This window comes from Erithacus rubecula (assembly GCF_903797595.1).
Source record: "Erithacus rubecula genome assembly, chromosome: 4".
In the NCBI taxonomy this organism is placed as follows: domain Eukaryota; kingdom Metazoa; phylum Chordata; class Aves; order Passeriformes; family Muscicapidae; genus Erithacus; species Erithacus rubecula.
In genome coordinates, this window is record NC_136686.1 from 61,917,839 (window position 1) to 61,943,077 (window position 25,239).

Genomic DNA, 25,239 nt, shown 5'->3' on the forward strand with positions numbered 1-25,239 from the left:
AATATATTCCAAACATAAAATAGACAGAGCTCACATAAGCATTGCAATAGCAGATTTCAAAGTTCCTAGAACAGGTTGCTCTTTTCCCAAAACAATAATTTTCCCTAGCCACTGCTGTAGATCAAGAAAGAAAAACAGCCTCTCAAAGCCTCAACTAGGCAGTTCTAATCAGAAGGCCAAAGATTAAAACCAGGAACTGAAATAAAGGAGAAGTGGAGACAAGAAGACATCACTACATTTTCTTTTGTGTTAAGCTCAGAACAGTCTGCCACACAGCCTAAACACAGATCAGTTGGTCTGCTGGAAGCTGATGGGAACCTAAGAGAAAAAAGTGACTGATGAGGGAGAGAGCACCCCTCATTGCTATTGTATTATAATATAAAATTACTAATGAGTTTTGCAAAGATTACCTGAGGAGCAAAGGCTTTTTGGCACTAGTAGGACACAAAGACTGAAATACCTGGGCACAGACAGCTCTCCTTGGTCTGGTTTGTTGGGGTTGCATCTCATTGTCACAACAGTTGCACGGCCATTCTCACAGGAGGTTGTCACTGTTGAAGACCTAATGTCAAACAAGAGGAGAAAAGTAACATATTCCCGCTACAATAAATGGATATTGCTTTTCCATAGGTCTGTATACATTCATGCAGCTGCAATACTAACAAAATACCTTTACCACAGTGCTTTTGACTTTGCCAGGTGAAAAAAAAAAACCAAAACAAAAAAACAAACAAGAAACAAAACAAAACAGAAAAAAGCAACCAAAAAAAAAGCAACAGAATCAGGGTAGGCTCACCAATTCATTTAAATCTCAAAGTGCTCTGAGATGCTACTCAGAGAACTGTTAGTTTGGAATCTGCTGTGTCAAGGAGTGAGCTTTCCCACAAAACAGAATAAAAGGATTGAAAAGGAGAATCACAGAGGCTGTGCTTGGTGTTGGAGAGGTTCTGATGGCTCACTCCCAGCCTTGCAACCTGAGAACCAAACTGTCCTGAAATAGCACAGGGCAAAGGTGATCAAAAAAATCTTATCCCAGCAGGATAGACAGTGTAAGTCAATTCATAATATTTTCAAAGTAGGGTCACTGGTGTGGGGTTCAGTTTGCAGAATCTGACACATCATTTAAGTGTTCACATAAACATTAAGTGCTGACATCCAAAGTCCTATGTTCAATTAAGTCCCAGCTTAGAAACACAGCTGACATGAAATCCAGCACACAGACATCTGATCTGAGCTGATCTTTGAGCTGGTTCCTACCCAAACTGAGAAATTCTTTTTATGGAGAAGAGTGAAGAATGGGAAAAGCATGCTAGTAACTGTGAATGTTGAAACAATTGCTTTTCATCTTGATTACTTCCTTTTTGTAGCATCAAACTAAACACAAATGAAAGTGAAAGAAAATAAGCAACCAGAAGTGGAAATTTCAAAGTCATATAGGAGAAAATACAGAAAGTAACAGAACACTGAAAGTGGCATCTGGATGAATCAAAGCTCTGGTATCTCTTCCTATGGATCAAGACTAATTTAGATTTGAGAAAAGAGTGTTTGCTAATTTTATCAGATAATCTTCAACATGTCAATCAATATCAGGCAGATACTGATTAAAGTGGTAAAGATTAAAAGTGAGTTATAGATCCCCCTCACAGTTTTACTTTCATTTAAACAAATGAAGACATCTGACATAGCAATAAGCAGCATTTTTTTACCTACTTGTAATAGAAGTGCACATCTGGTACTTTGCTTGGAGAGGGAGGAAACATATCTGCCTTGATACTGATATTTTCCAGCGTTGTTTCAACAGTAGCTCCTAAAATGTGAGATATAAAAAAAAAGGAGCAAACTATTAATGGATTTTTGAGGGGTCCACATGTAATACTTTCTCAGTCTGAAAGGTGTGGATGTCAATAGCATTTAATAGCATTACTGTACATTACACACACTTTTTTCTAACTAAGCTTTGCAAATGCATATGTTCCTCATATAGTCTGATTTCCTCATGTAGACATAGCAAAATTAAAAAAAAAAATAAAACACCGGTGTAAATATTTATTATTCTTTTATTTTAATTTAAAGCAATCATTAGATATTAAAGAAACATAAAATAATTTAGGCTGGCAAAGAACTGCTGAAGATATCTGATGCAACCACTCAGAGCATATGCCTTGAGTGTAAAACCCTCACACATCAAAACCATGTAATGACCTGAGCAATTTGCAGCATTGTGGGAGATGAAATTGCAAGACTCAGAAGGATTATGGAATCATAGGCAAGCCTTGATGGCACATTTTGGAACAAATGACAGACTGGTGTCTGAACTACATGGATTTTAGGCAAAAGCTGAAATGGAGGAAAATGCAAGTAACCAAAGTTCTTAGGAATCCTTCCAACCCTGTGATCTGAGGGTTGGAAAAAGACAGAAAATATTGGTGCTCCACTACAACATTTCAAAGAGGGAATTGTACAAATGGGGCTGTATCCTTCTAGGGAGTTAAAAATTGCTAGAACAACAAGTATCAGTGCTCAGAAACTGTGAAAAGACTGAAGAAAATAAGTTTCCCACTTGTTCTTGAAACAGTTCATAGAATCACAGACTCCCCGAATGGTTTGGGTTGGGAGCATCTTAAAGATCATCTTGTTCCAAACCTCCTGCCATGTGCAAGGACACCTCTCACTAGACCAGGCTGCTCAAACCCTGCCCAATCTGTTCCTGAACACTTCCAGAGATGGGGCAGCCACAGCTCCTCTGGGCAGCCTGTGCCACTGCCTCACCACCTTCACAGGGGAGAAATTCTTTCTAATACCTAATCTAACCCTACTCTCTTTAATTTTGAAGTTATTCCCCCTTGTTCTGTCATTACATGACCTTGTAAAATATCCCTCTCCAGCTCTCTTGTAATCTCTTTAGGTACTGGGATATCTCTAAATTCTCCTTGAAGCCTTCTCCAGGCTGAGCAATCCCAGTTCTCTCAGTCTGTCACCCAGGAGGGGTGATCAGCCCCCTGATCATGCTTTGGCCTCCTCTGGACTCACTTCAGCAGGTCCACATCCTTGTTATGTTAGGAAAGGCAAAGTTCAACCATTTTAAAATTTAGCAACTGAGATTAAAAAGGCACCAGAAGAGCTTGGTATCTTCTCTTTGTATCAGGAAAAAAATCAGGACTATCTCCTTCTTTTTCAAGATAATGACTGCCCTCATTCCCCCAGTGGCAGGAGAAAATATTGGCATTTACTGGCATGAATGTTTGTGAACTAGAAACCCATACCTAAGAGTGACCTTTAACAGAGCTTTTGATGACAGTGAATTGTCAAAAGACTCATGAAGAGGGGATATGATGACCTGAATTTCAATGTGGCTCTCACAGAGACAAAATAATGGTGATGGAAAATGGGTTTCAGATCATAGACAGAAACACAATGAGAGAAAGTCAACAAGAATTTATAGAGAAACTCTCTTGTTGAACAAATCTGATCTCATTCCTTGTGTCCTGATTAATTTGGTTGCTAAAGAAAGTTATGTAAATTTATCAAGCATTTCACTAATTACCACATGAGTTCAAATTAAAAGGTTAGCAGTGTACTATCAATTAAATGCACACTCTGCATTAAAAACTATTTAGCTAAGTCATTATAAAATTATCTGGCCGTGGGAAATTGTCATCAAACATGGGATGTCTCCAGGCTTTTCTAGGCATCGATATTGAAGTGTGAAAATGCAAGATTAACATCAGGAATCTGCAAGTAACTGCATAATCCATGCTGGTAAAGTGTGTAGATGGGACAAAGATTAAGAGGATTAAAAATAAGATACAGAGCAACTTGGTTGCTTGGTTCACTTGGTCCCAAACTCAATATAAGACAAGTGCAGCAAGAATTGAAGGCCAGTCTTAAGAGAGTTTTTCCCTTGGAAACTGTAACTTAGAAAAAATATCCAGAGTGAACATCAGATCCAAGAAGCCATCATGAAATTCTTTAAGTTTGGAGAAAGAAGGATGTGGGGATTCCAAATAGAAAAGTGATTTCTATTGTTATTATAGCACATTAAATACTGGAATACTAATCCATTCTATGTTTTAAGATACAAAAATTTATAGAAGGTGTAGAAACAGCCTCAAAAGTTATTCAGGTGCTCAAAATAAATACATGATAGCAAGACAATTAGAAGAACTTTGTCAATTTATCAGAAGGGTGTGACGATTCCAGTACACAAAATATTTTTTTCAAGAAGGAAAATGAGCTGGAGAAAGACTGACAAAAAGCAAGAACTGGAAACTGAAGTCAGGGAAATTCAAATAGGATACGAGCCTGCTTTAAAAACAAACACAAACACAGAGATAGTGTTTGATCAGTGGGAAAAAAAATACCAGTGACTGTGGCAAAGTTGTTATTTCTGGCAGTCTTAAAAATCCAGGCTGAATGCTCTTCCAAAGATGTGCTTTTGTCAAACATAAGTTTCTGGGCTCAGTGCCACAGAGAAAGTACAAACACTCTGTGCCTGTAATGGATAGGTGAGCAGACCAAATGACTTCATTGTCTCATCTGGCCTCAGATTCTGGGAACTTGTGAGCTGGACCAATATAAAACTTAATGATGTGCACAGCCACGTGCTGCCCTAAGCCTCTTGATTCCTTGCCTAATTATGTCCCCACATCAGCTCCTTCTTCTAAAATTGCCCAAGTGGGATCGTGGCACAGGCAGAAACACTTGGATTAATGTGACTATCACAGTCATTGGTCTTGCCTTGAGTGAGGTGGGTACAGAACATAATAGAAAACCAGTGCTTTTTAATTACACTCTCCAGATTTCTGTGCTGAAATGCTATGCACCATGAGACCTACCAAACCAAGCACAAGGAGGAGTGAATAACACAGAAACAGAAAACTAAAAATGTGCACAGCCCTTACTCTTCTCCTCCAGCCAGCAGCTGAACTGAAACATCAGCAAACACAAATTCATCTGTGCAGAGCTGCTTCACAGCTCAGGAACCATCTCAGGCTGGTCTGGGCTGCCCCTCATGCCCCTAATGCAGCTGCTGAGCCAAGAAGGATTTACTCTGCAGCCCCAAATACATGAGAGCACATTCACAACAAGAAGGAGACAAACCATGTACCTAAGAACCTGTCAGCAAGGCTGTTGGACTGCAGAGCCAGGGCTGTGCGGAAGCCCTTGCTGTCTGACGGGATGATGGTGGACTGACAGACAAAAGCTCCCACAAAATTGGAAAAATCTTCTGATTCTGCAACCATGTCCTTCAGAGTAACATCTGTGATATTGTCAGTGCAAATTGCCATCTTCTTCCCCTGTGGACAATCAGGAAAAAAAGGGAGAAGCTGTTGGTGGTTGATAAGAAGCGAAAAAGTTTGGGAAGAGAGAGATTGCAAACTTCCTGATTGCAAACTGGATGAAATTCATTACTTTGCCTTACAACAAGTTGATGTCTCTGTGTGTCTGTCATAAGAGGGACAAACCACAACAAACTGTGCCATTGTCAAAGCTCAGATTAAAGCCTTGTACAGACTAAGAAATACAATGTCACCTCTGGCAGGTGCCTTATCAGCAATCTGCACTGTGGAGCACTCTTCTTTGTTTATCTTGACAGCACACTATTTACTGGCAGAGTAAAATGGCTTGCAAAGGAAAACCCTATTTCCCTTGCCTTTAAATAATATACTGTAGAATATATCTTTATTTGGGATTCAATCCAGATAAAATATTTTCAAAGCACAAATACATGAAATCCCTAAACAGATATAGAGCCTTTAAGACTGCTTTAATGTCGTATGTCAAGATCAGTGCTAGAATCAGAGCAACAGCAATGAAAGACAAATTACCAGACTCAATTTTCCTAACAAAATGTCAAGCACTCACCACCTAATCATATGGTTAGTTGTACTGTACTATCATTGTAGTAGTTTGGGAAAGTGAAGACCAAAGCCACAGAGGAGAGAGCATATCTGTGTGTTTGTGGATCTAGCTGTCAGAAGCTCTAATCCAGGTTAGTTACTTAAACACACATTGAAGCTTAAAAGTATGCAAAATGCTGTAAAGAAATGTGACCACTCATTTGCCTTAACTCATGCAAATGCTTTGGTACATGGCAAAATTACTTCAGAACTTTACAGGGTTGAGCATTATTGTTAACTGCACATGTTGGCTTTCATGGGATATGTACAGCACTGGCACTGCTCTGAAAGTCAATTTATGTGTGACAACATGCTCACAGACTAAAGTAACTCACAGACTAAACACATTTTCCTACCACTAGGCTGCAAAGTCAGCACTGGGCATCTGAGCCACTGGCAGACAGCAGGGTGACCAGGGGCTCTGCACACAACATCTCCAGTGAAGCAATGAGGGACACACATGGAAAGCAGCTGCCAGCTGAAACACTCCAGCTCTTCATTTGAGCTCCTTGGTGGCAGCACACAAAGGCCAAGGTGGTGATGCAAGTGACTTATAGGCACAAGAAAGAAAAAGCAGGGGTGTGACTGGAATTTTCTTCTGAGGTTTATTTATGGCCTGTAATGCAGTATCTCTGCTATGGAAAATCATTTGGCTGCTCAAAAATCCTCTTGCACTGCAAAGCAAGATCCAAAGGGAAGTGTTTGCACAGTACTGATGACAACTCAGCTGAAAGGGAGTCTTTGTCCTGTGCCAGTGTTGCCCCAGAGCATCAACACAAGCAACAAATTGGTTCATCCTCCCAACCCTCAGCCCCAGCTGAGCTTACCTCATTCCCACACAGGCTGATGTTAAAGAAGTGGAAGAACTTGGTCCCTCGGGAAGTGAAGCTAGGTCCACTCATCAACGAGCCCACCTGGCTGAGGTTGCTAAAATTGTAATTCAGGCTCTGATTATCCTTGACATAGGACACCAGGCAGTCACTGAAGCAGGCAGAGTGGTCCTGCAAGGCAGAGGCATCCATTAAAGAGCAGTTATGGAACAGCAGCAAACCATTCACCTCAGAGTTAAAGCATGGGTGCAGACAGGACTGCCTCCCCTGTTAAGGATGAAGGGGAACTCTGTCCTATTCCTGTAACTGATCTTTCCCTTGGGATAATTCCCATTGCCATTTCAGCCCCTTGCAATCACATATCAGGACTAAAATGTTCCCTGAGCCTGGTCTTTTTGTTTCCTGCTGCATTAACCAAGAGAATGCAATTTCTTGCTTTGTTTTGTTCTGGGTGCTTTTAGGATCCCAATGTTCCAGCTTAAAGCCCTGTAAACAAACCAAAACAGGGTCTTGGTTACACTTGCATTTTGTAAAGGAAACACAAGAAACAGCTCAAGAAACAAGGGCAGGATATGAAGGCAGCTGAAGACAGTCACAATAAAAACAAACTGGCAACATTCTTCTAGTACCTATGCAGTTCCTTGAACATGGTAAATGTTTACATATGCTTACAATTTCATGTAAGAGGAACTTGTTACAGGTTTCTAAAGGCTCAGAAACACTGAAGTCCCAGAATTTGAAAGAGCAGGCATCTGGAAGAGTTTTGGTGAAAGTAACGTAGATTCTTGCCCTGTTTGTACACTGCCCACAATACAGCTTCTTGAAATGAACCTTCTTTTGATGTTGTCACCTTGATTATTTGCAAACAGAAACTAGACTAGTGGCACCTTTGGTGGGCTAATTGGCTATAGCCATACTGCAGGGCTCACAAGGCACTGGAAGCAGCCCTCTGAGAGCTCCCAGCCCAACCAGCACTGCCTGCCCATCGCCCAGAACACGGGGTTGGTACTGTTGGGCAGAATGAAATGGTGAAACCCCACAAATATGAAAGCTTAAATTCTGAAAATGATGTTGAAATTATAGCCACTTTCGAGACACCAAGCTTTAGTTACTAAGTAACTAGAAGACAATGGAGTGGCCAGCGAGGTAATCCCCTCCTTGATGAAACAATGACTTCTGCTACAAACGGGTCAAAGCCCTTGCTAAAGGTTAAAGTACAACACACTATGGTAATACGAAAACTCCTATAGGCTGTATGTAAATGGTACAGAAGTTGTATTTTGTACTAGATTGATTAGCGGAAATTTAATTATTCATAGTAGAAAGAAATTTAAAGTGTTGTAAACGGGAAATTGCTCTATTACTTCTCTCTTCCTCTCTTCTCTTACTTCTCTCTTCCTCTCTTACTCCTCTTACTCCTCTTACTCTTCCTCTCTTGCTCTCATTCCCTTCTCTTTCCTCTCTCCTCACTCCCCCTCCCTCTCTCTCTCTCGTAACCCCTCACCCTCCTTTCTCTCCTCCTCACGCTTACCCTCTGCTTTTCATTTCTTTCTTCCTCCCTCCCTTCATTATATTATCCTTTTCCTATCCCATTATCCCATTCCCAATTCCTGTCCTACTTTGGGCTGTAGCAGGCAGCCCTCAGTAGGATTTCTCAATATCTACACCCTCTCTGTGTGTAATAAATTGTTAGTGTAACCATCAGCTTATACTGGGCTCTGGAGTTTGTCCCTAAGAACCGTCGGAGAACACAAAGATCCTGCAGGTACCTTGGTGCTCTTGCTGCCAGGCCCACAGGGGATGCAGGCCTCGCTGCCATAGAGCTGGTGGATGGAGAGGAAGGTGTTGGCCGGGCACTCCCTGCACTGGCTGCTCTCCCTGTGGATGTAGTGTCCCGGCGGGCAGGGCACGCAGGAGCCCGAGCGCTCGGAGCCCAGCGCGCAGGCGCGGCACGACGAGGCCACGCCGTCCGCAGCGTTGGTCACCGTGATGGAGTAGATCTTGGCCATGTCATTGATGAACTGCCTGCTCTGGAACACAGACAGGGAAACACGCTGTGGGAGGAGCAGGAACCTCCCTGGGAAATCATCCCTTGGATAAGGAATTGCTTCCTTAGAATGACTAATGCTTGAAATACCTTAGCCCCCTTGCAGACCCTGGCTTTATCTCTTTGTGCTTTAATTGGTCCTTTTTTCAATCCCTTAGGTAATTGATCGCTTTTACCTAAAACCTTTAAGTGGCTGGATAGTTTTCAATCCTTGATATCATTGGTTCATTTTCTAAGGCACCCTAATCCTATAAAAAGCCCCTTTAATATCTCGTGTATTCATGCTGCTCAGACCCCTTCGTAGAAGAAATAAATTTCTGCAGAACCTCTGTGCAGCTTTCTCGGTCTCCTCTTTGCTGGCCAAGAAGGTACTGCAAATGAAAATTAAAATCACAAAAGAGCTGAGAGCCTAAGCTTTAGGCATTGCTTGCATCCAAGGACCTTGTGGCTGAAGTCTGCCTGAAGCAGCCTGGAGAATCTGCTCCATATGGAGCCTTTTATCCGGGCTTGTTGTGGCAGCCTGGGCAAAACCCAGCCCTGGCAGCTGCATCCCAGTGTACCCACATCTCTGTGCACCAATTCAGGGATCAGCTCATCCATGGCTCTGTCCCTCCTCATGGTTTATACACAGCTGTGTCCCAGGGTGTGGTGAGAGCCACTCGCCCCTGATGAGAAACCTGTGAGCTTCAACAGAGGGCTAGAGCCCTGGCAGTGAGTGTCCAAGGAATGTCATGTTGTAAAGCCCCACACATAAAGAAGTACTTACATCTTGCCCCTCATTTATTCTCTGAAAGGCCCAGGTGAATGTGAATGAAGCATTTTTGGAGATGATGTGAGTGTAGGATTGTCTTTCTTTACTTCTTTCCCATGATTCCACCACATTGGTATTTTTTCGATTAACATCCTACAAAATGGGAATATTTTTTAAAAAAAGGAACAAACCATGTGGTCGTACTACACTAAGCACCAATGTTTCATGATGTAGAGATTAACATATAAAAAGGACTCCACAATTGCACTTAACATTTAATAAAGCATACATACTTATTTTGCTTTGCACAGCTAGCAAATTTTCAGACTCTTCTAAATTTCCACCTAATTTCCACTCAATTCTCTTCAAATTAATAGAAAGTTCCTTTAAAGAGCCACTAAACATAAAAAAGAACCGGCTTCTCCTTTCAATTGAAGGGAGCCATTGCAGATCTATTTGCCTTTCTCAGCTAATGGACATTTAAACAAACATCTGTCTGCTGCCCTACTGATCCTCCAGGTTATTGACAGGACCAAGTCTAAATTTCCAAACTGTCCTCTTCTTATCCCTCTGTCTCACATCTTGACTTGTCTTGACTTGTCAGTCTATTAACAGATGCCAAGTCAATAGCACAAGAAACTGATAATTTCATCAGTCAGTTTAACATGGGAAAATTGGCTCCTTATTGTCCATTGATTACTTTTAGAACAAGCTGATACCATTTGTGGTTCACAACTCATGTGATGCAGGAATTTCACTCGGTCATTCATTAAATCCTTCCTGCAAGGACACTGCAGATACCAAACTAATGCCATGCTTAATCATAATAAACCAAGTGCAACTAATCACACCTGTGCAGAGGTATTAAAATGACATGTGGAATACACAGTCACTTTAGGACTGAGGCTCAGTCCTCAGTCATGGAGAAAGAGGTCTCACTTACTGCCATAAAGTACAGCACACAATCTGCTGAACAGATGGTCTCAAAAATAAATGTAATCCGTCCGAGTTCGGACCCAGTTGCTCCTGTCACTGATGTTGGAGGTCTGTTTAACAGAGAAGGAACAAATATTTACAAAGTGCTCTCCAGACAGGCAGCAGTCAATCCTTCAAATTCCTTTTTGTACAGTGAAGCCATCAAAGTCCTGTCACAGAAAACCTGTCCCTGCAGAATGGCAGGAGCCTCTGCACTGGGTATTGGGTATCATTTTTTCAGTGTCTAAGTTCTTTATGGTACAGTTCCTCTTTATAATGAAACCCAAATCTGACCATATTGTTGCGGAACCTCATAAAAATACATTACACACGTCAAGTGATTTATACCAATGCAATTTCATCTACCTCAGCTGAAAAACAACAAAGGGAGGGTCAGGTTCATCTTTCACATCTTACTGGTCTCAACATTCAGCACCTGGTCTGAGCTAGAGGTCTAAGCTCACTATTTTGACAGAGACACAAGCACCTCAAGTAGGTATTTCAGCCTGTCTGAGGGTTCAGGAGTGGTGGGATTCCCATTCTCCTGCAGTGTTTGCATCTCCCTGTTGGTTCCAAGGGAAGCATAGACTGTGGAGGCTGCCTGGAGCCACAGGGCAAAGTAACTTGGGTTTCACTAGAATACTTTTAGGGCAGGCTCCAGTATCCACCCCATGGCAGGTTTAGGTGGTTACTGTGGAATAATTTAGAAATAGAAGGATACCAACATCTTTTCTCAGTTTCCAGACAGCCAAGTGGCTGTATCTTAGACAGAAGCAAATACTGCTAAAAACCAAGGTCTCACACACTTGCCTGCCTCAGTGGACAAAGGAGACATGGGAATAAAATTCAAGATTCCTCTCATAAATTACATTATTCTACTTCAGAAAGAAAAACTCAGAACATCCCTGGGATAGTATGAAAGAAGTGTAAGAGACAGAAATAACTAAGAAATAGATGAAAAAATGTCCCATTCCTTACTTAAATCCTGGGATGTTCAGGCTCAAGATAAGATAGTCATTGTCAGAGCCTCCTGCCCCACTCTGGATGTGATCACCAGCCACCTCCCAACCTTCACACAAAAGACAAAGAAAAAAATTCCATAAATGGATGGCAAAAGAAATCTATGGTACCATAATTTTTAAACAATTCAGTATTTCAATGTATTTTAAAGATGCCTGAAACTACAGAACAATATCACAATGCTTTTGAATGAAGAACTTTAGCAATTGTATGAACTGCTGATTTTAGAGGCAATTGTCACCTTTCAAATCAGCAAAGCAATTGATATTCCCTGACTGTGCTGGGCAGCTCAAGAGGGATGATCCATCTATCTTTCACCCTTAAAACAGATGAATCAGTGAATCTGCTTGTTAAATGTTAAGCACATACTCCAGCTCCCCTCTGCTCAACACATATAATTCAAAGTTTGAGTTACATCAGTCTGACAGGGTGGATCAGATGGAGGAAAATCTGTCAGAGAAGGCTGGAGAAGTCCCAAGCAGGATCATTTTCACCAGTGAGCTGTGACTGCTCTCTGCTGCAATTTTAGCACATGTGCAGACAGAAAGCTCTGAGCACTAAAGGAACAAAATTACAGACTGTAATTAAGTTTTCCAAAAGAATTATGTGTGACCTCGAAGGGCATAGCTATCACAAAACAGAAAATGAGGTAAACTAGGGAGAGGACAAAGCAATGCTTTTTTCAATGGGGATCTGAAGATGCACTAAAGTCAGTGGTGGGACAGGTCTTTGCTGAGGGAACTTCACATAGGCTGCAGCTCCTGCCCTCTTCTGGTGTACAACAGATTTTTTTATTTCTTTGTGATAGTGTGACATTGCTTCCCACAGGAAATTTCAAGCCTGGTGCTGCTAAAGGAAAGGGAGGAAACTGTGCTGTGAGTCATGCAGCCAAGAGCTCACTCATTTTGATGGGTGCTCCATTACAACAGGGATCCATGCAGGAGAACAGGCTCTCAGCACAGGGAGTTTGGCTCACCATTCATCCCATCACACTTGGAGTTGCCAACATTAAAGCAGGATGTCTTCATGTTTCCTGGCAGGATGTTCCACCACTTGTATTCAAACCCAAGAGCTGGCTCAGTCCCAGCAGGGCAGGCTTTGCACTCTAAGGGTGAGAGGCAGAAAAGGATATCACACAGCCAAGGCACATGTCAAACAGTGTTTTGAAGAACATACTGCTTTTTTTACTCTCTGGTGAAAGCAATAAGCAAAGAAAATAATTTATTCCTTTGTAGTTCAACAGCCAAAGACTTATCAGAACCTGGAGAGTAGAAGTGAGACCAGCATTCTGTAAATTGTAGATCATAAAATTGTGCTAAGTAATCTGCAATTGGTCCTCCAAGTCACACTTACTTTTTAATAGATTCAGCTGAAGGTTTGATAAACAAGAGTTCCCACAAAATGCTGTAGGGGACCATTGAGCCAATGCATCTCAGAATCAACAAGCCAGAGTTTAGGTTAGACAGTGTTGGCAGGGTATTCATCTGACTGGGCTTAAAATAAGGTTTTCATGGGAAATAATTTGGCACAGACAGAAGAATGGTTGAGGAGAAATTGCTGACTGTAAAAGTTCTGATTCCCCTCTTAGAACCCCTTAAAATAATGCTCAGAATGTTTATATCAGCCAAGAAATGCATCCAGAGCACAGCAGGTCAAGTCAGTGCAGCAATCCCTGATAAGAAAGGACCCAGGAGAGAAAACAGATATCCACATCCCACTCTCCAATGTTATTTAACAAGTATTTAATACAAAATGAACACTGGCTTATGATGATGTGTCACTAAACCAAGTCACATGCAAGCAGATGACTGCCTTTGGAGGCACATGAGATTTTATTTATTTATCCTACCCTGTGTCCCATCTGAAAATGTGCCTGGTGGGCAGGGAGTGCAGGAAGATGAGGCATTGTTGTAAAAGCCAGGATTGCAGGGTGGACAGTCCTGCCTCTCTCCAGAGGGAGGCAGGGCCAATGCATCAGGGAGATCCTCTCTGCAGATCTTGGGCTCAATCCACTTGTACATGACCTGAGTCTGGAAGGAGGAGACACTGAGCTCACACAGTGTACTATGAAGTTTTAGGACTAGATGCACCAATCAAAGTACCCCTTGTAAACTAGAGGATTCCTGTCATTTGAGACCAAAAACAGACCTTGCACATCCAGGACAATAAAGGGAAGGAAGGGTAAGGGTAAGAGAAGTGATTGGGTTCACAGGAGATTCCAAGATATCAGACTTTAGGAACAAAATAAAATTGTGAAGTTTAAAACAAGTATTACTGTTCATTCATTAATTAGTAAATTTCCCCATGTAAATGGTTCTGAGGAACATCAGATAAATAATTCTAACTGGATATGCAATCTCTGCATTTTAACCACAGTAACACAAAATATAACTTCTGCCATATAAAAGCCCTTTATTGAGAAGGCATCTGTTAGCAGAGAACCACAAGTTCTGCATTTTTAATTCATACTGGCCTGTTCTTTGAAAAGTCCCCAGTTTTTCTCCTGCCATTTTTCACTTATTGAGAGAATGTCAAAACCATGCAGGAGCTCTCCCCAAGCCCCTCCAATCCCTTGGCAGCACATAAGGAGCAGTTTATGAACACTAACATGAGTCAGACTCTGGTGTTACCATATACAACAGTATCACCTCTTCATCATCACCCCACTTCGAGGACACAAGTTTCTGCCTTCAGGAGAAGGATTGGGTGAGATGCATCACCCACAAAGTTGTGTCTCAAATTTCATCTGACTTTGTGTCTCTGTCTGAAAAGGTTTTATATCTCAAGATTAAACTTTGAGTTCCACAGCTCAGAAATCCAATTGGGAAGAGTTTACCCTGTCCACAGCTCCCACTCTGGGTTCTTCTACCCTTTGGTCCCAGCAATCAGGGATCTTTGAGGCTGGAGACTCAGGTAAGGGAGATTTCACCTCATGAGTTTGATCAGACTCCCTGTCACACTGGGCATTGCACTGGATCAATAGGCTGGTCCTTTACAGCCACTGTCCTCCTCTGATGGCCTGCAGGGTTAGGCCCTCTCACTGAGCTGCATCACATGGAGAGATGGCTGGGGAGTACAGCAAAACCCATCCTGAAAACTCAGCCAGTGTCTGTGTGCCTGTGACACCTGCTGCTGTCATTGCAACTGGACAGTGAAAGGTGTCTGCAGAAAAACCCACTTACATTCCAATCATGCCCATCACTGAAGGGGAAGGGCAGTGAACAGGCAGGAAAAGGGTCAAATAACAGGAACTTGTTCAGTGTCAGGAACCACACAGAGCAGTGACAGAACAATCCATAGGAGGCTGCAATTAAAGCTGTACCTGGGGGTGTAGCCCTGAACACTGCTGCTAATTTCTTGAGTCGTTAGAGACAGTTAACAGGGCAGAAATCAGTGAGTTGGACCAGTTGCAGAGCCTGACAGCTCTGGGAAAAACTCACTGATGCTTCATTATCAAAGCACATGAGCTCTCACTGCATTTTAGCCCTCACTGATCAGGAGACTCCAAAATAATCATGCCAGCAAATATTAGGCCAGTAACATACAGGTGTTAGGGAATTTGACTATTTGCAATTCCATCTGAGAGATGGGATCAAAGAGAGACGGGAAAGGAAAGAAACAAAACAGTCCTGACCATGTGTCCACACCTCTGTGGGCTTCCTATAACAGTAAACAGCAGTTTCTTCTCCAAATTCCTCCAAAAATTCTGCTTGACTGCCAGGACAAAGCCAGGCTATTCCACCAGCAGGTCCCTCTGAGAGACCAGGTGGATCTAAGCTCTCTGGGTGAAACAATGTCTAGAGAGTCCAGGTAATTTGAGGGATCCCATGCACATTACCAGCAGCTAAGCTGCTGCACATGAGCACCCCAGGCTATGAGACCACAGGCTCTTCTTTGATGCTAAACCCAAGGGACATGACACACGTCACACCCATGCAGCCAAACACTCCTTCACCTCAGAGATGGTCATAACCAATGGTATTCATAATTCAGGTACCACCTGAATTATGCCTGGGTGCTGCTGGGATAGTCACCACAGGTTTAAAGCATGCCAGAAAGATTTTAACAACTGAACAGATGGTTTTATGCTGGGACAGTACTTCTCCCTGTGCTCCAGCAGCATTGAAATGTGGAAGAACATCCCATCAGACCCATCACAAGTGCAAGGAGCTTATCATCTCACCACAGCATATCCCTTGAGCAGACCCATAACTGGCAGATTCTTACAGAGGGAAACAGGCTGCAGAGAGGGCAGAAAAAGGACAAGCCCAAAGACTCAGATTCAATACTGGAAGCAAATTTGGGAAATGGATTCCTAAAAACAGCTACCTTCTTTTCAAATGCAGAGATAGCAATAAGGCCACAGAGCTTAAAAATAGTATCATGCCTTCTACTTACTTTTCCCTCCTTATCACATGGGGTATGGATCTGGAAAAAGTCTTTGCTTGTGCATGGAGGTCTCTCTATGCATGCACTGGATCCCTCCTCTAAAAGAAACAGTGAGAAACAGGATATTAAACTATCAAATAGTCCCTGGAAAAAAATGTAACAAGCCTGAAATCTGGAGGCTAAAATGAGTCAACAGAAAATTATAAAATGAAATGAAAAAGCAAGCTCTTAATGTAATCTACATCAAGCTTCCCCTGAAAAGAAGCAGGGGAACAGGGAAATTATTATCTATGCTTATACTGTCACACTGAAATTCACTGATTCAGTGTACACAAGGACAATTATTAGAAGTTTTTTAGTCTGAGGATGGTGAGACACTGGAACAGGTCACCCAGAGCTGTGAATATCCCATCCCTGGAAACAATCAAGGTCTGGTTGGATGGGGCTTTGAGCAAACTAGTTTAGTGGAAAATTCCCTGTCCATGGCACAGGGGTTGGAACCAGATGATCTTTAAGGTCCTTTCCAACCCAAACCACTCTATGACTCCCTCAAACCCTCATTCCTTCAAACATAAATTTATGCAGTTTACCAAGCTGGGAATATGTTCTCAATCAACAAGGAACAAAACCACCCTAACCCTGTAGAAACTTCCTTACAACATTGGCCCAATTTTTATTCTTGCCAGACAATTTTGCAATATTTCCATTCCCACTGCAGGCACAGGTACACATCAGTGACACAGGTACACATCAGTGACACAGGTACACATCGGTGACAGCAGGTGCTGTGGTCAGAAACTGATTCTTCAAGAACTTTCTAAAACTGCTACAAGGAAGAAATCTGAAGACCTTTTGACTATGAAGAACAGATTAAGACCATGTTATTTGACCACCTAACCACAACTGGAAATGCAGAAAACTTTGGGACTAGGTTCTACTACTAGATCACTATATTTTACAACCAGGAAAGGAGCAAGCCAGGAGAGACTCTTTGGACAGGATATTCCTCAAAACATGTTAAGGCTGAAGGTAGTGAGGAAGCAAATTTGTGTCATCACCAACCTGTAACACAAATTACCACAAGAGGGCACAGCACAACTGCTCTATCCTTCAGAAGAACTATCCAGGTCACAAAGGTCTCATCCCTTCATGTTAACACTCATGGCACATTTGACTGTGGCCCATTATGTTTCTATGTGCCTTCTGCATATTTGGGGAAGTCATTAATTTCCCCTTTGCATATCAACTGGAGACTCTCATTGCTGGATACAACCACTGGCACACCTGAGACAGCTGGTGACTGCACATACTCAGCCCTTCCTGGCTTTGCTTCTCCCATTTGGTTCATGTACCTGCATAATACATTTCTTCTTTACACTTGGTGCACTCTTTAGCCCCTTTCTCAGAGTAGGTGTCTCGTGGGCACACCTGGCAGCCAGATGCCCCTGGTTTGTCACTGAAGGTACCAGGCTTGCATGCAAAGCATTCGGACGTGTAGGCAACTCCTGTAAGAAAAATCCTGGGTAAAGCACTGGAAGAGACACAGCTGTGACTGCTGCCTACCTGGGCTTGTGGCTGAGAGCAAATCATAAAAATCCCACTCACACTCACTTAAGACACTTTGGCTTTGCTGACTCATAATTTAGGTCTTTATACCTCAATGAAAGTCTGACCCACCCAAGAACTTTATATGACACTCCCAGTTTTATTACAATTAGACCAGGACCAGAAGAACAATTCTAGATAAAACAGATTATTTTAATATTAATTCAACTGTCACTGTAATGATATATCTCCATTTATCACTGTTGAAACGCTTACTAATAACCACGTATTTCTATACTACAATAAAGAAAACATTATTCCTTTTTCTCTCTATTTGCTAATCCAGTTTTCTCCAGTAGGTGGCAACATTTACCAGATAAACTAATTTTTCAGCCTTTTCCTCGCTGAAGTTTTGCTTTGTGTTTCTACACTTCAAAGGAGGAGACGAGGCAAGGGGCTAAAAAAAGTCACTTCAGTGCTGTAGGCACAGCAGTAGAAATAACACTTGGCAAACACTGTGACAAAAGATTGAGATAAAACCTCAAAGACAAACTCTACTTACCTTCAATTGTGATGTTCTTCACTAAAACTGGTTTTACAACTTTGGAGCCCATGAGAATCCCTGTTGTTCTCCAGTATAATATATTGCTACCTGATTGCAGAGTTACCTGCAACAACACGTGAGTTAGCAGACATCCTCTTGACAAGACACTGTTTTATTTCCTACTTCCATTATTCAAATTTCTTGCATCCTGGCAGCTTTTTCTATGCTGTTTAGTGGGTCAAGAATTAGTGGGGAAACAATAGACAGATGCTGTACAGACATATCTGAGGAGTGCCAAAGTGTGCTTTATAAAAATGTTTCTCAACACCCCAGCTGGAAAACTACCAAGAGCTGTTTCTGACCTTGTTGTAAGCAGAATTTGGAAAAGCTGTTCCTGCCTTTATCCAATTACCCTTGGCACTCAAAAGCTTTTATCTCCAGCCTTATGTTCAGATATAGTCAATCAGTTTGTTTTTAAAGCCTTTAAAGAAACTTTCTTAAAGAAACTCAGTATGACCCAGAGTTCAAAGATCCAGTTCACAAGTGAGTTTTGTTTGTAGGTTTTAAAAATCAAGCTCTGCCAGCATGTAACACTGCAGTATCATGACCAGTAAGGCAGCCACAAACCATGGCTGTCCCCAGCAGCAGTCTCATCCCTCCTGCTCACTTCTGACACAAACAGCAGATGAGATTCAGGACACAACCTGGTTCCTGACTGCCCTGACCCACTTGTTTTCATGGTGTGGTTCAGCAAGTGGCTGCACAACCCCTGTGGAAGGTGGGTTGGTGGCATCATGGCTGAGGTGAGGGGCAGTAGGAAGGCAGGAAAACTCCTCCAGCAGCAGTTTTGGTGCCTTCTGCCTTCAACTCACTTGTGCTCCATATCCACTAGCCCAGTACAAGATGTTTACTGCCAACAGCAGGATACTGGCCTAAAAGTGTTATATTTTCACATAAAAGGAGGGATAAACTCTGGCAGCATAAGGGTCCAGAATAATGTGATTTACAGCAGCATTGTATAGGCCTGGCAGAACCACAGGTTTTGTTCACCCATGATAAAGAGTAAAAAATTTCTCCCCCACCCAAACATCTCCTGCTCACAGGGGCAGAGGAGAGCTGAGCTACCATGTGTAACAGGGGGACTGGGACCATATTGAAACATCAGGCTGTGGGGGGTGAGATACCCAACACCAGCTCCAGTGCAGCAGGACTCACCTGCTGAGAGCAGAGGCTGCAGCAACTGGGAAATTGTGCACACAGAAGACACCTTGACAGGATTTGCAGTGCAGAAAAAGCCCTTCAGGAGAGCCAGAATCATCATCTCACCTAGCTGATATGCCTACATTTCAGCCAGCCATCCTAACAGGTTTCATAGACAGTGAGAACACTTGCACACCCCAGATGATGAGCTCAGATGGCACCATGTCCCATGCAGACTGCCCACATCCCTCACCCAAGTCAAGCCCTGGCCTTGGATCTACCTCTCAGCTGATGCCACTCATCCCTGCTCAGCCAGCTTTCCCCCCTCCCAGGGTAACCTGCACTGGTTTGGACCCTGAGCTAACAGGCACTCCAACCAGACCTGGCTCAGGAATACAGTTTCTCCCCCAGGAGGAAAAGCAGGCCATGGAAAGCAGAGAGTATGCTGCTGCCTACGCCCACAAAAGCCTTTTCTTCTGGCATAATGTCACCTGTGCTGGGCCTTTGCTGAGATGGCTCTGGGGACAAGGGTGTGATGGCACAGGGCAAGCCAAGGCTCAGCTGATGAGCTGTTCTGCACATGATCCATTCACAGAGCAAGCTCAGCTGGGTCACAGCCAGCCAAAGGGCTCCTACCCCAACATGGATCATATCTGTGCTCAGGAGCCACCCTGCTGCTGCCAGCTGGATTTTCACACAAACCCCCATGGAGCAGAAGCTGGGTGCAGTCCAGCTCTTCTGCACTTGAGAATAAAATGCCCATCCTGCTTGTCTCACATACACACCCCACTCCCACTGCTCTGCAAAGACACAGAGAATAATCTTGTGTTCTCATAAGCAAACAAGTGTTGTACAAGATTTCAATTACAATCATGCAAAGTGACTGTGGCATGCAGATTAGCATAAATCTATTTAACCTCATAAAACACTTGATTCAAAGCCCAGGGAAATCAATACAAAGTCTTGCATCTATATAATTTCCTTGGGGATCAGCCCCTTGGGGACCACCATGACTTTTCCTCTCAGTACTAGGAAAGCTCAGCTTCTTCAAATGCATTCACAAGAGCTGGGCTGTGTTTGGTGTCTAGACAGAGGAAATTAAAGGAAATAAATTGAATAAAATCTTTATGAAGGAATTTTTCATACACTTACAGAATGAGAGCCCCATTCCCCATTGTCTGTGAGCTTCACCCATTTGTTTGCTGTGGACTCCATTTCTTTGCACTGGTCATTTTGTATCTGTTAATAAAAACACAAAATCAGTGACTACAATCAGGTGTGTCTGTCAGCATAATGACTTCTGGGAATTATAAGATACAGCTCTGATCCTCTTATCTACATATTTAGACAGCTGCCTTACTTGTGGCAAAAGAAACTCCCAACTTTCAACATGTGCTACAGCTTAACAGTGCCTGCAGTGGCCCCTCTGACACAGATGGTGAAAGATCCCAGACTTGTCCTCACAATATATGGTCAGACAAGGATGCTGAGCATCTTGTCTTGCTGCTTCCTCTTTCTCCTGAGCATTCAAGACATAATTGCCTAAAATCCAGAGGCTTCTGGGTCATAGGGGAAGCAGGAGTGGATGGGCCAAAGCTGGAAGACAAAGTGTTTTCTCCACAGCCATAAGTGCTTTGTCTCTGGCCTGCTGCCCTGACCTAGGTTTGAGAGTAAAGCTACCAAGGGAGAGGCAGCATGCCATGGAGAGTCTGTCCTGGCAGAAGTGTGAGTTTGGCTGTCCCTTGTCCAGGTCCAGCACAGCTCAGAAGCATTTCCTTACAGCAGGGTTTGGGGCACTTCATTCTTCTCATATCTGACTTCTCAGAAGAAAAATTATGAAGTCCCTTTGAGGCAGGAGATCACATACTCAGCTTTTATTACACCAGGGAGAAAGGCCACTTCAGCACTTTCAGACACTTGACCTGGAGTCAAGGATCTTCCTTAAAATTGCTCCACACCAAGTCTGAAGTAAGTTGTGCAACCCCACATCCTCCAAAGCATCTGTACACTCAATTCCCACCTAGACCAACTGCACTGAGGAAAAGAGGTGTAAAAAAGCATCAGTGTAGAAGGCAGATCCCTATTTATCTTGTGCAACCTGAACACAGCACCCTTGAGTCTTGGCTGCCATTTGTAAAGAGGAGGTAAAACAAAGAGCCTCTTCTCATCAGGTGAGAAGGGCTTCAATACATAAATAGAGCCAAGAAAGGATCAAACACCTCACCATTTCCCAGTGAGCTGCCACTGGTACTGAAATGCCACTGTCCAGAGCTAAAGTGTCACTGTTAAATATATTTAAGCACAAGGCATGCTGGAGGGGAAAAAAAATTGACTTTTAACAGGAGCATTAAATATGGTTTCCCTGAAATACTGAGGCTGACTAAGAATTTATGGGCATTTCTATAAAGAGCTGCACCACTCATTGCTTTTTGAACAGGGAATGATAAATTCAGAGAAGGCAAGTGAGTGGGATATGGACAAAAGCAATAATCAAGAAGCCATTTTCAAAGCCAGTGCTCAGAGAAACAATATATTTGCTCCATTGCAGGAGCAGATCTGCCAGTCAGTCAAGCAACTGGAGCTGGGATTCATAATCCTGGCACATTCACCTGACAGCAGAAAGCATAGTTGCTGTTTTCTTCCCATGAAGAAGGCAGGATAGTCTAATACAAAACAGAAATGGCTAAATAACATTGCCTGCATGGTCTGTTATCAAAGTGCAATAGCAATCTGTCACACTGATGTAGCACCATGAAGGTGCCTCCAAACAGGTAATTTTTATCTTCCTTTCCCAGCTCTACTAAGGGTAAGGATACTTTGCACTTTTTCCAAAACTTCAAGAAATATTAACCTGCTAAGATTCCTCACTGCTGTGAGGTGCCATGAGCTGTGTGTTTCTGATGAAAAACAGGGCTTGTCAGACAGATACAGGAGCCATGACAGAGGAGACTGAAAATTTCCAGACATCTCCTCCTCTGAGTCACTCTCCCATTTTTTTCTGTCCCAAATGGCAGGTACAAGATGACAAGGACAGTGGAACCTTCCAAAGCACCTCAGTAATGTGGGATATTTTCACCCCACTGCAGATCCTGGTGCTGGGGACCCTCCAGCTCACCATCCAGGTGGGCAGGGCAGGGCTGCCTTCCCCATTCTGGTCACTGCTGACCAGGCTGTTTCAGCAATTTGAGTACACCATGGTGCAAGCCCAGCCAGGCTGTTCCCATGTCAGAGCTGATTGTCCCCAGCACAGACACATCCTCAGAGACTAATTCCTACTGAAAGCCACCTGAATTCCTCCTGCTTTTCTTTTCATCTTAATTACTAAATTACTAGGACACAGACTAACCTAAAACTAAAGGTTTCCACATAGTACTGCCTTGGAAGAAGTCTTTTTAAGTGTCAAATCCCTTCAAGAACATCTCCAGTCAGACATCCCTAAATGGGAGCATCTACCACCAATACCTGTCTTGCAAAAAGCTGGACTAACTGGGGCAGTCATGATCCCTAAAGGAAAAATCCCAGTGTATGGCAGACAGAACCAATTCAGACTGAGTTTTGAAGATTCAATAAATGCCACATGACAGTACAAGTAACAGAAAGAGAAGTAGATTTTCTTATCTTGTTCAGCAATAACAAGCTATGGGCATGCAGGGAACTTAAAAGGGGGGAAAGCTGATGCTAATGATCTTTATCTGGGTTAAATTCTGGCAATATAAGGTTGGATTCACCATATAAAAAGCCTTACAAAAAATTCAAAGAAGATGTTGTTGTCAATATACTGGTATTCAAAGAAGACAGAGCCGGATTTCTTCAGGTGCACAGCGTAGATGAGAGAAACTGTACAATCATCCCTGTTTGACTCTATGTAATTCCCTCGAGGCGTCCATGAGGAGCTGATGAACATAAACAAAACAAGCCTCAACTGAGATCACAGATACTGAGCAGACTTTTTGTACACTACTATGCAAAAACATGTTACATAATAATGACCCCAGAATCCCACAAGAGATAACTGCAGTGAATTTTTAAAGTTATTACAGGATCTCCATTTATTTTTCAGATGTAGTAAATATAATAATTTTATTTTATATCTACTTTTATATGTTATGTGACCAATATAAAATACAATATTTTTCATTAAAACTGTGCATGGGAAAGGACATGGTGTGAAAAATTTAGGACTCAGCCAACATAAGAAAGGTTTATTATCCGCAGGTTCAATATACCTTCAATTACACTCAGAAACTGCCTTCTGCAAGCACCACAGGTCTCTAAATAGGCTGTAAAAGCCTTTTAGCCACATTTACTACACCATGACCCAGCTATAAATAAGAGCAGCTCCAGGCTGGGCTTAAACCCGCCGGCTGCTGATGAGCCCAAGGAGACCATGCTGACAGCAGAGAGATGGGGCTGCAGATTTCACCTCCCAGCCACTCTTGTGTGCCATTAGCAGGGCTGGCTGCCCTCTGCAGAGCTTAGATGAGTCATTAAGCAGCTTTATGCTGCTGAGCTGTCTCAGGTTTACCCACAGCTGCCCAAGCCAGGTGCAGACAGAACTTCCTTACTTGCTGCAGCTGTCGGCTTTGCCCTCGGCTGAGCCGACCGCCGTGTCCATGAATGTGGCCACGTTGGAGAATCCTGCTGGCAGCTCATCCCACTCATCAAACTTGATCCCACTGCCCAGAGAGTAGGTCCCCTCTGCACATTTGCTGCACACCTGGTTCTTCATCTCCAGGTACTCACCAGAGGCACAGGAGAAAGCTGGGGAGACAAGCATTCAATCATTTACAACATAGGAATGGATTTGTCAATCATTATTAATTTCCTTTTTTTGCCACTTAATTAATGAAGATTTCCCACTAAAGGGAACCAAACAGAAAGTCCCAGTCCGAGGAGCACAACAGCAGAACTACCAACATCAGCTGCAAAATTCAGATGTTCACCTGGGTTCTCACTGACACCAAACCCCAGTGGCAGCTCCTGATTTGCAGCTCACCTCTATTGGCAAAAGAAGATTTTTAGAAACAGAATCTCTATTGACAGATTATGTCCAAAAGCAATTTGTGAAAATGAGGATTTATAATAGAACTGTCCTCACCCTTGCTCACCCAACTGTTACGCTTTGAACTCAATTAAAACCACCAGTACTTGAGAGCCAGAGCAGACTTTTCTCACTCACCTAAGCTAAGAAGGGCATACAGCAGCAGGCTGACAGTAATATAGCACTACAAACCTTGGCTGAGAGTAGTAGACCTAATCCAAAGGTCTCTCTCTGTTTCTCCTCACATGAACTGCCCACAAAGCCTCAAACATCTTGCCTGATCAACCATGTGGTCTTGGAAAAGGTCACCCATAGGTTTGTGACTAGAAGATGAGGATATTTGATTAAGGTGACATTAACATGCTGAGAAAATAACCACTGGTTGTCAGCACAGCAAACACAGTATTCAAAATATGTGTAATTAGGAGAAGTACAGTTAGGAGGTATATTCACAGAATGGGTTTTTTTTCTTATGTCTCTAAAACTATTTCCTCCAAGTAGCTGTGTGCTCCTTGTCCCCCTGATCACATCTTTGCCTGCTAAGGGAAGATTATTCCCATTATAAAACAGAAACCTGGGCAGTAGCTGAAGTCCTGTATGCCCAGAGCCCCAGGGCTGTGCCAGGAATCATAACTCCTGCCTGACACTTGTTTCAGTGGCAGGCCATCCCACTTTCCCTCAGTCCAAGCTGCATCATGTCCTCTTTGAGGCTGAACATCCTGAATGGAAAACAAACGAGCACTTGCTGCAGCCCATAGTACTTCCTACAACATTTGGAGATTTTTAACTAAATGACACCAGTCAAACCAAAACAGGATCCAGAGCAATGCTCACAACTCACAACCCAAGAAATTATGGGATTTTGTCCTGTTTCACACATCTATGTTGCATAGTGTCAGATACTCTCCTTGACAGACATAAACTCATTAGCCTGAGAAACTGCAGGATGAGACCAGACTGGCAGCCAGAGTGCTGAAACTGGCCCAAAATAATGATG

At 42.8% G+C, this 25,239-nt stretch overlaps 1 protein-coding gene across 1 annotated transcript in view; it reads right to left on the reverse strand.

Annotated features, from left to right (window-relative positions):
• Window positions 1-25,239, reverse strand: part of ELAPOR2 (endosome-lysosome associated apoptosis and autophagy regulator family member 2) — a 91,532-nt gene that overhangs the window by 7,406 nt on the left and 58,887 nt on the right. The window contains exons 3-18 of the mRNA XM_079304346.1: window positions 23,767-23,962; window positions 22,947-23,094; window positions 20,354-20,440; window positions 18,020-18,125; window positions 17,265-17,417; window positions 15,922-16,010; window positions 13,373-13,553; window positions 12,500-12,628; window positions 11,482-11,572; window positions 10,472-10,574; window positions 9,544-9,681; window positions 8,500-8,760; window positions 6,728-6,901; window positions 5,108-5,297; window positions 1,711-1,807; window positions 461-562 (exon numbers count right to left, since the gene is read on the reverse strand). Coding sequence (XP_079160472.1) covers window positions 461-562; window positions 1,711-1,807; window positions 5,108-5,297; window positions 6,728-6,901; window positions 8,500-8,760; window positions 9,544-9,681; window positions 10,472-10,574; window positions 11,482-11,572; window positions 12,500-12,628; window positions 13,373-13,553; window positions 15,922-16,010; window positions 17,265-17,417; window positions 18,020-18,125; window positions 20,354-20,440; window positions 22,947-23,094; window positions 23,767-23,962 — 2,245 coding nt within the window. The remainder of the gene's footprint in view (window positions 1-460; window positions 563-1,710; window positions 1,808-5,107; window positions 5,298-6,727; window positions 6,902-8,499; window positions 8,761-9,543; window positions 9,682-10,471; window positions 10,575-11,481; window positions 11,573-12,499; window positions 12,629-13,372; window positions 13,554-15,921; window positions 16,011-17,264; window positions 17,418-18,019; window positions 18,126-20,353; window positions 20,441-22,946; window positions 23,095-23,766; window positions 23,963-25,239) is intronic.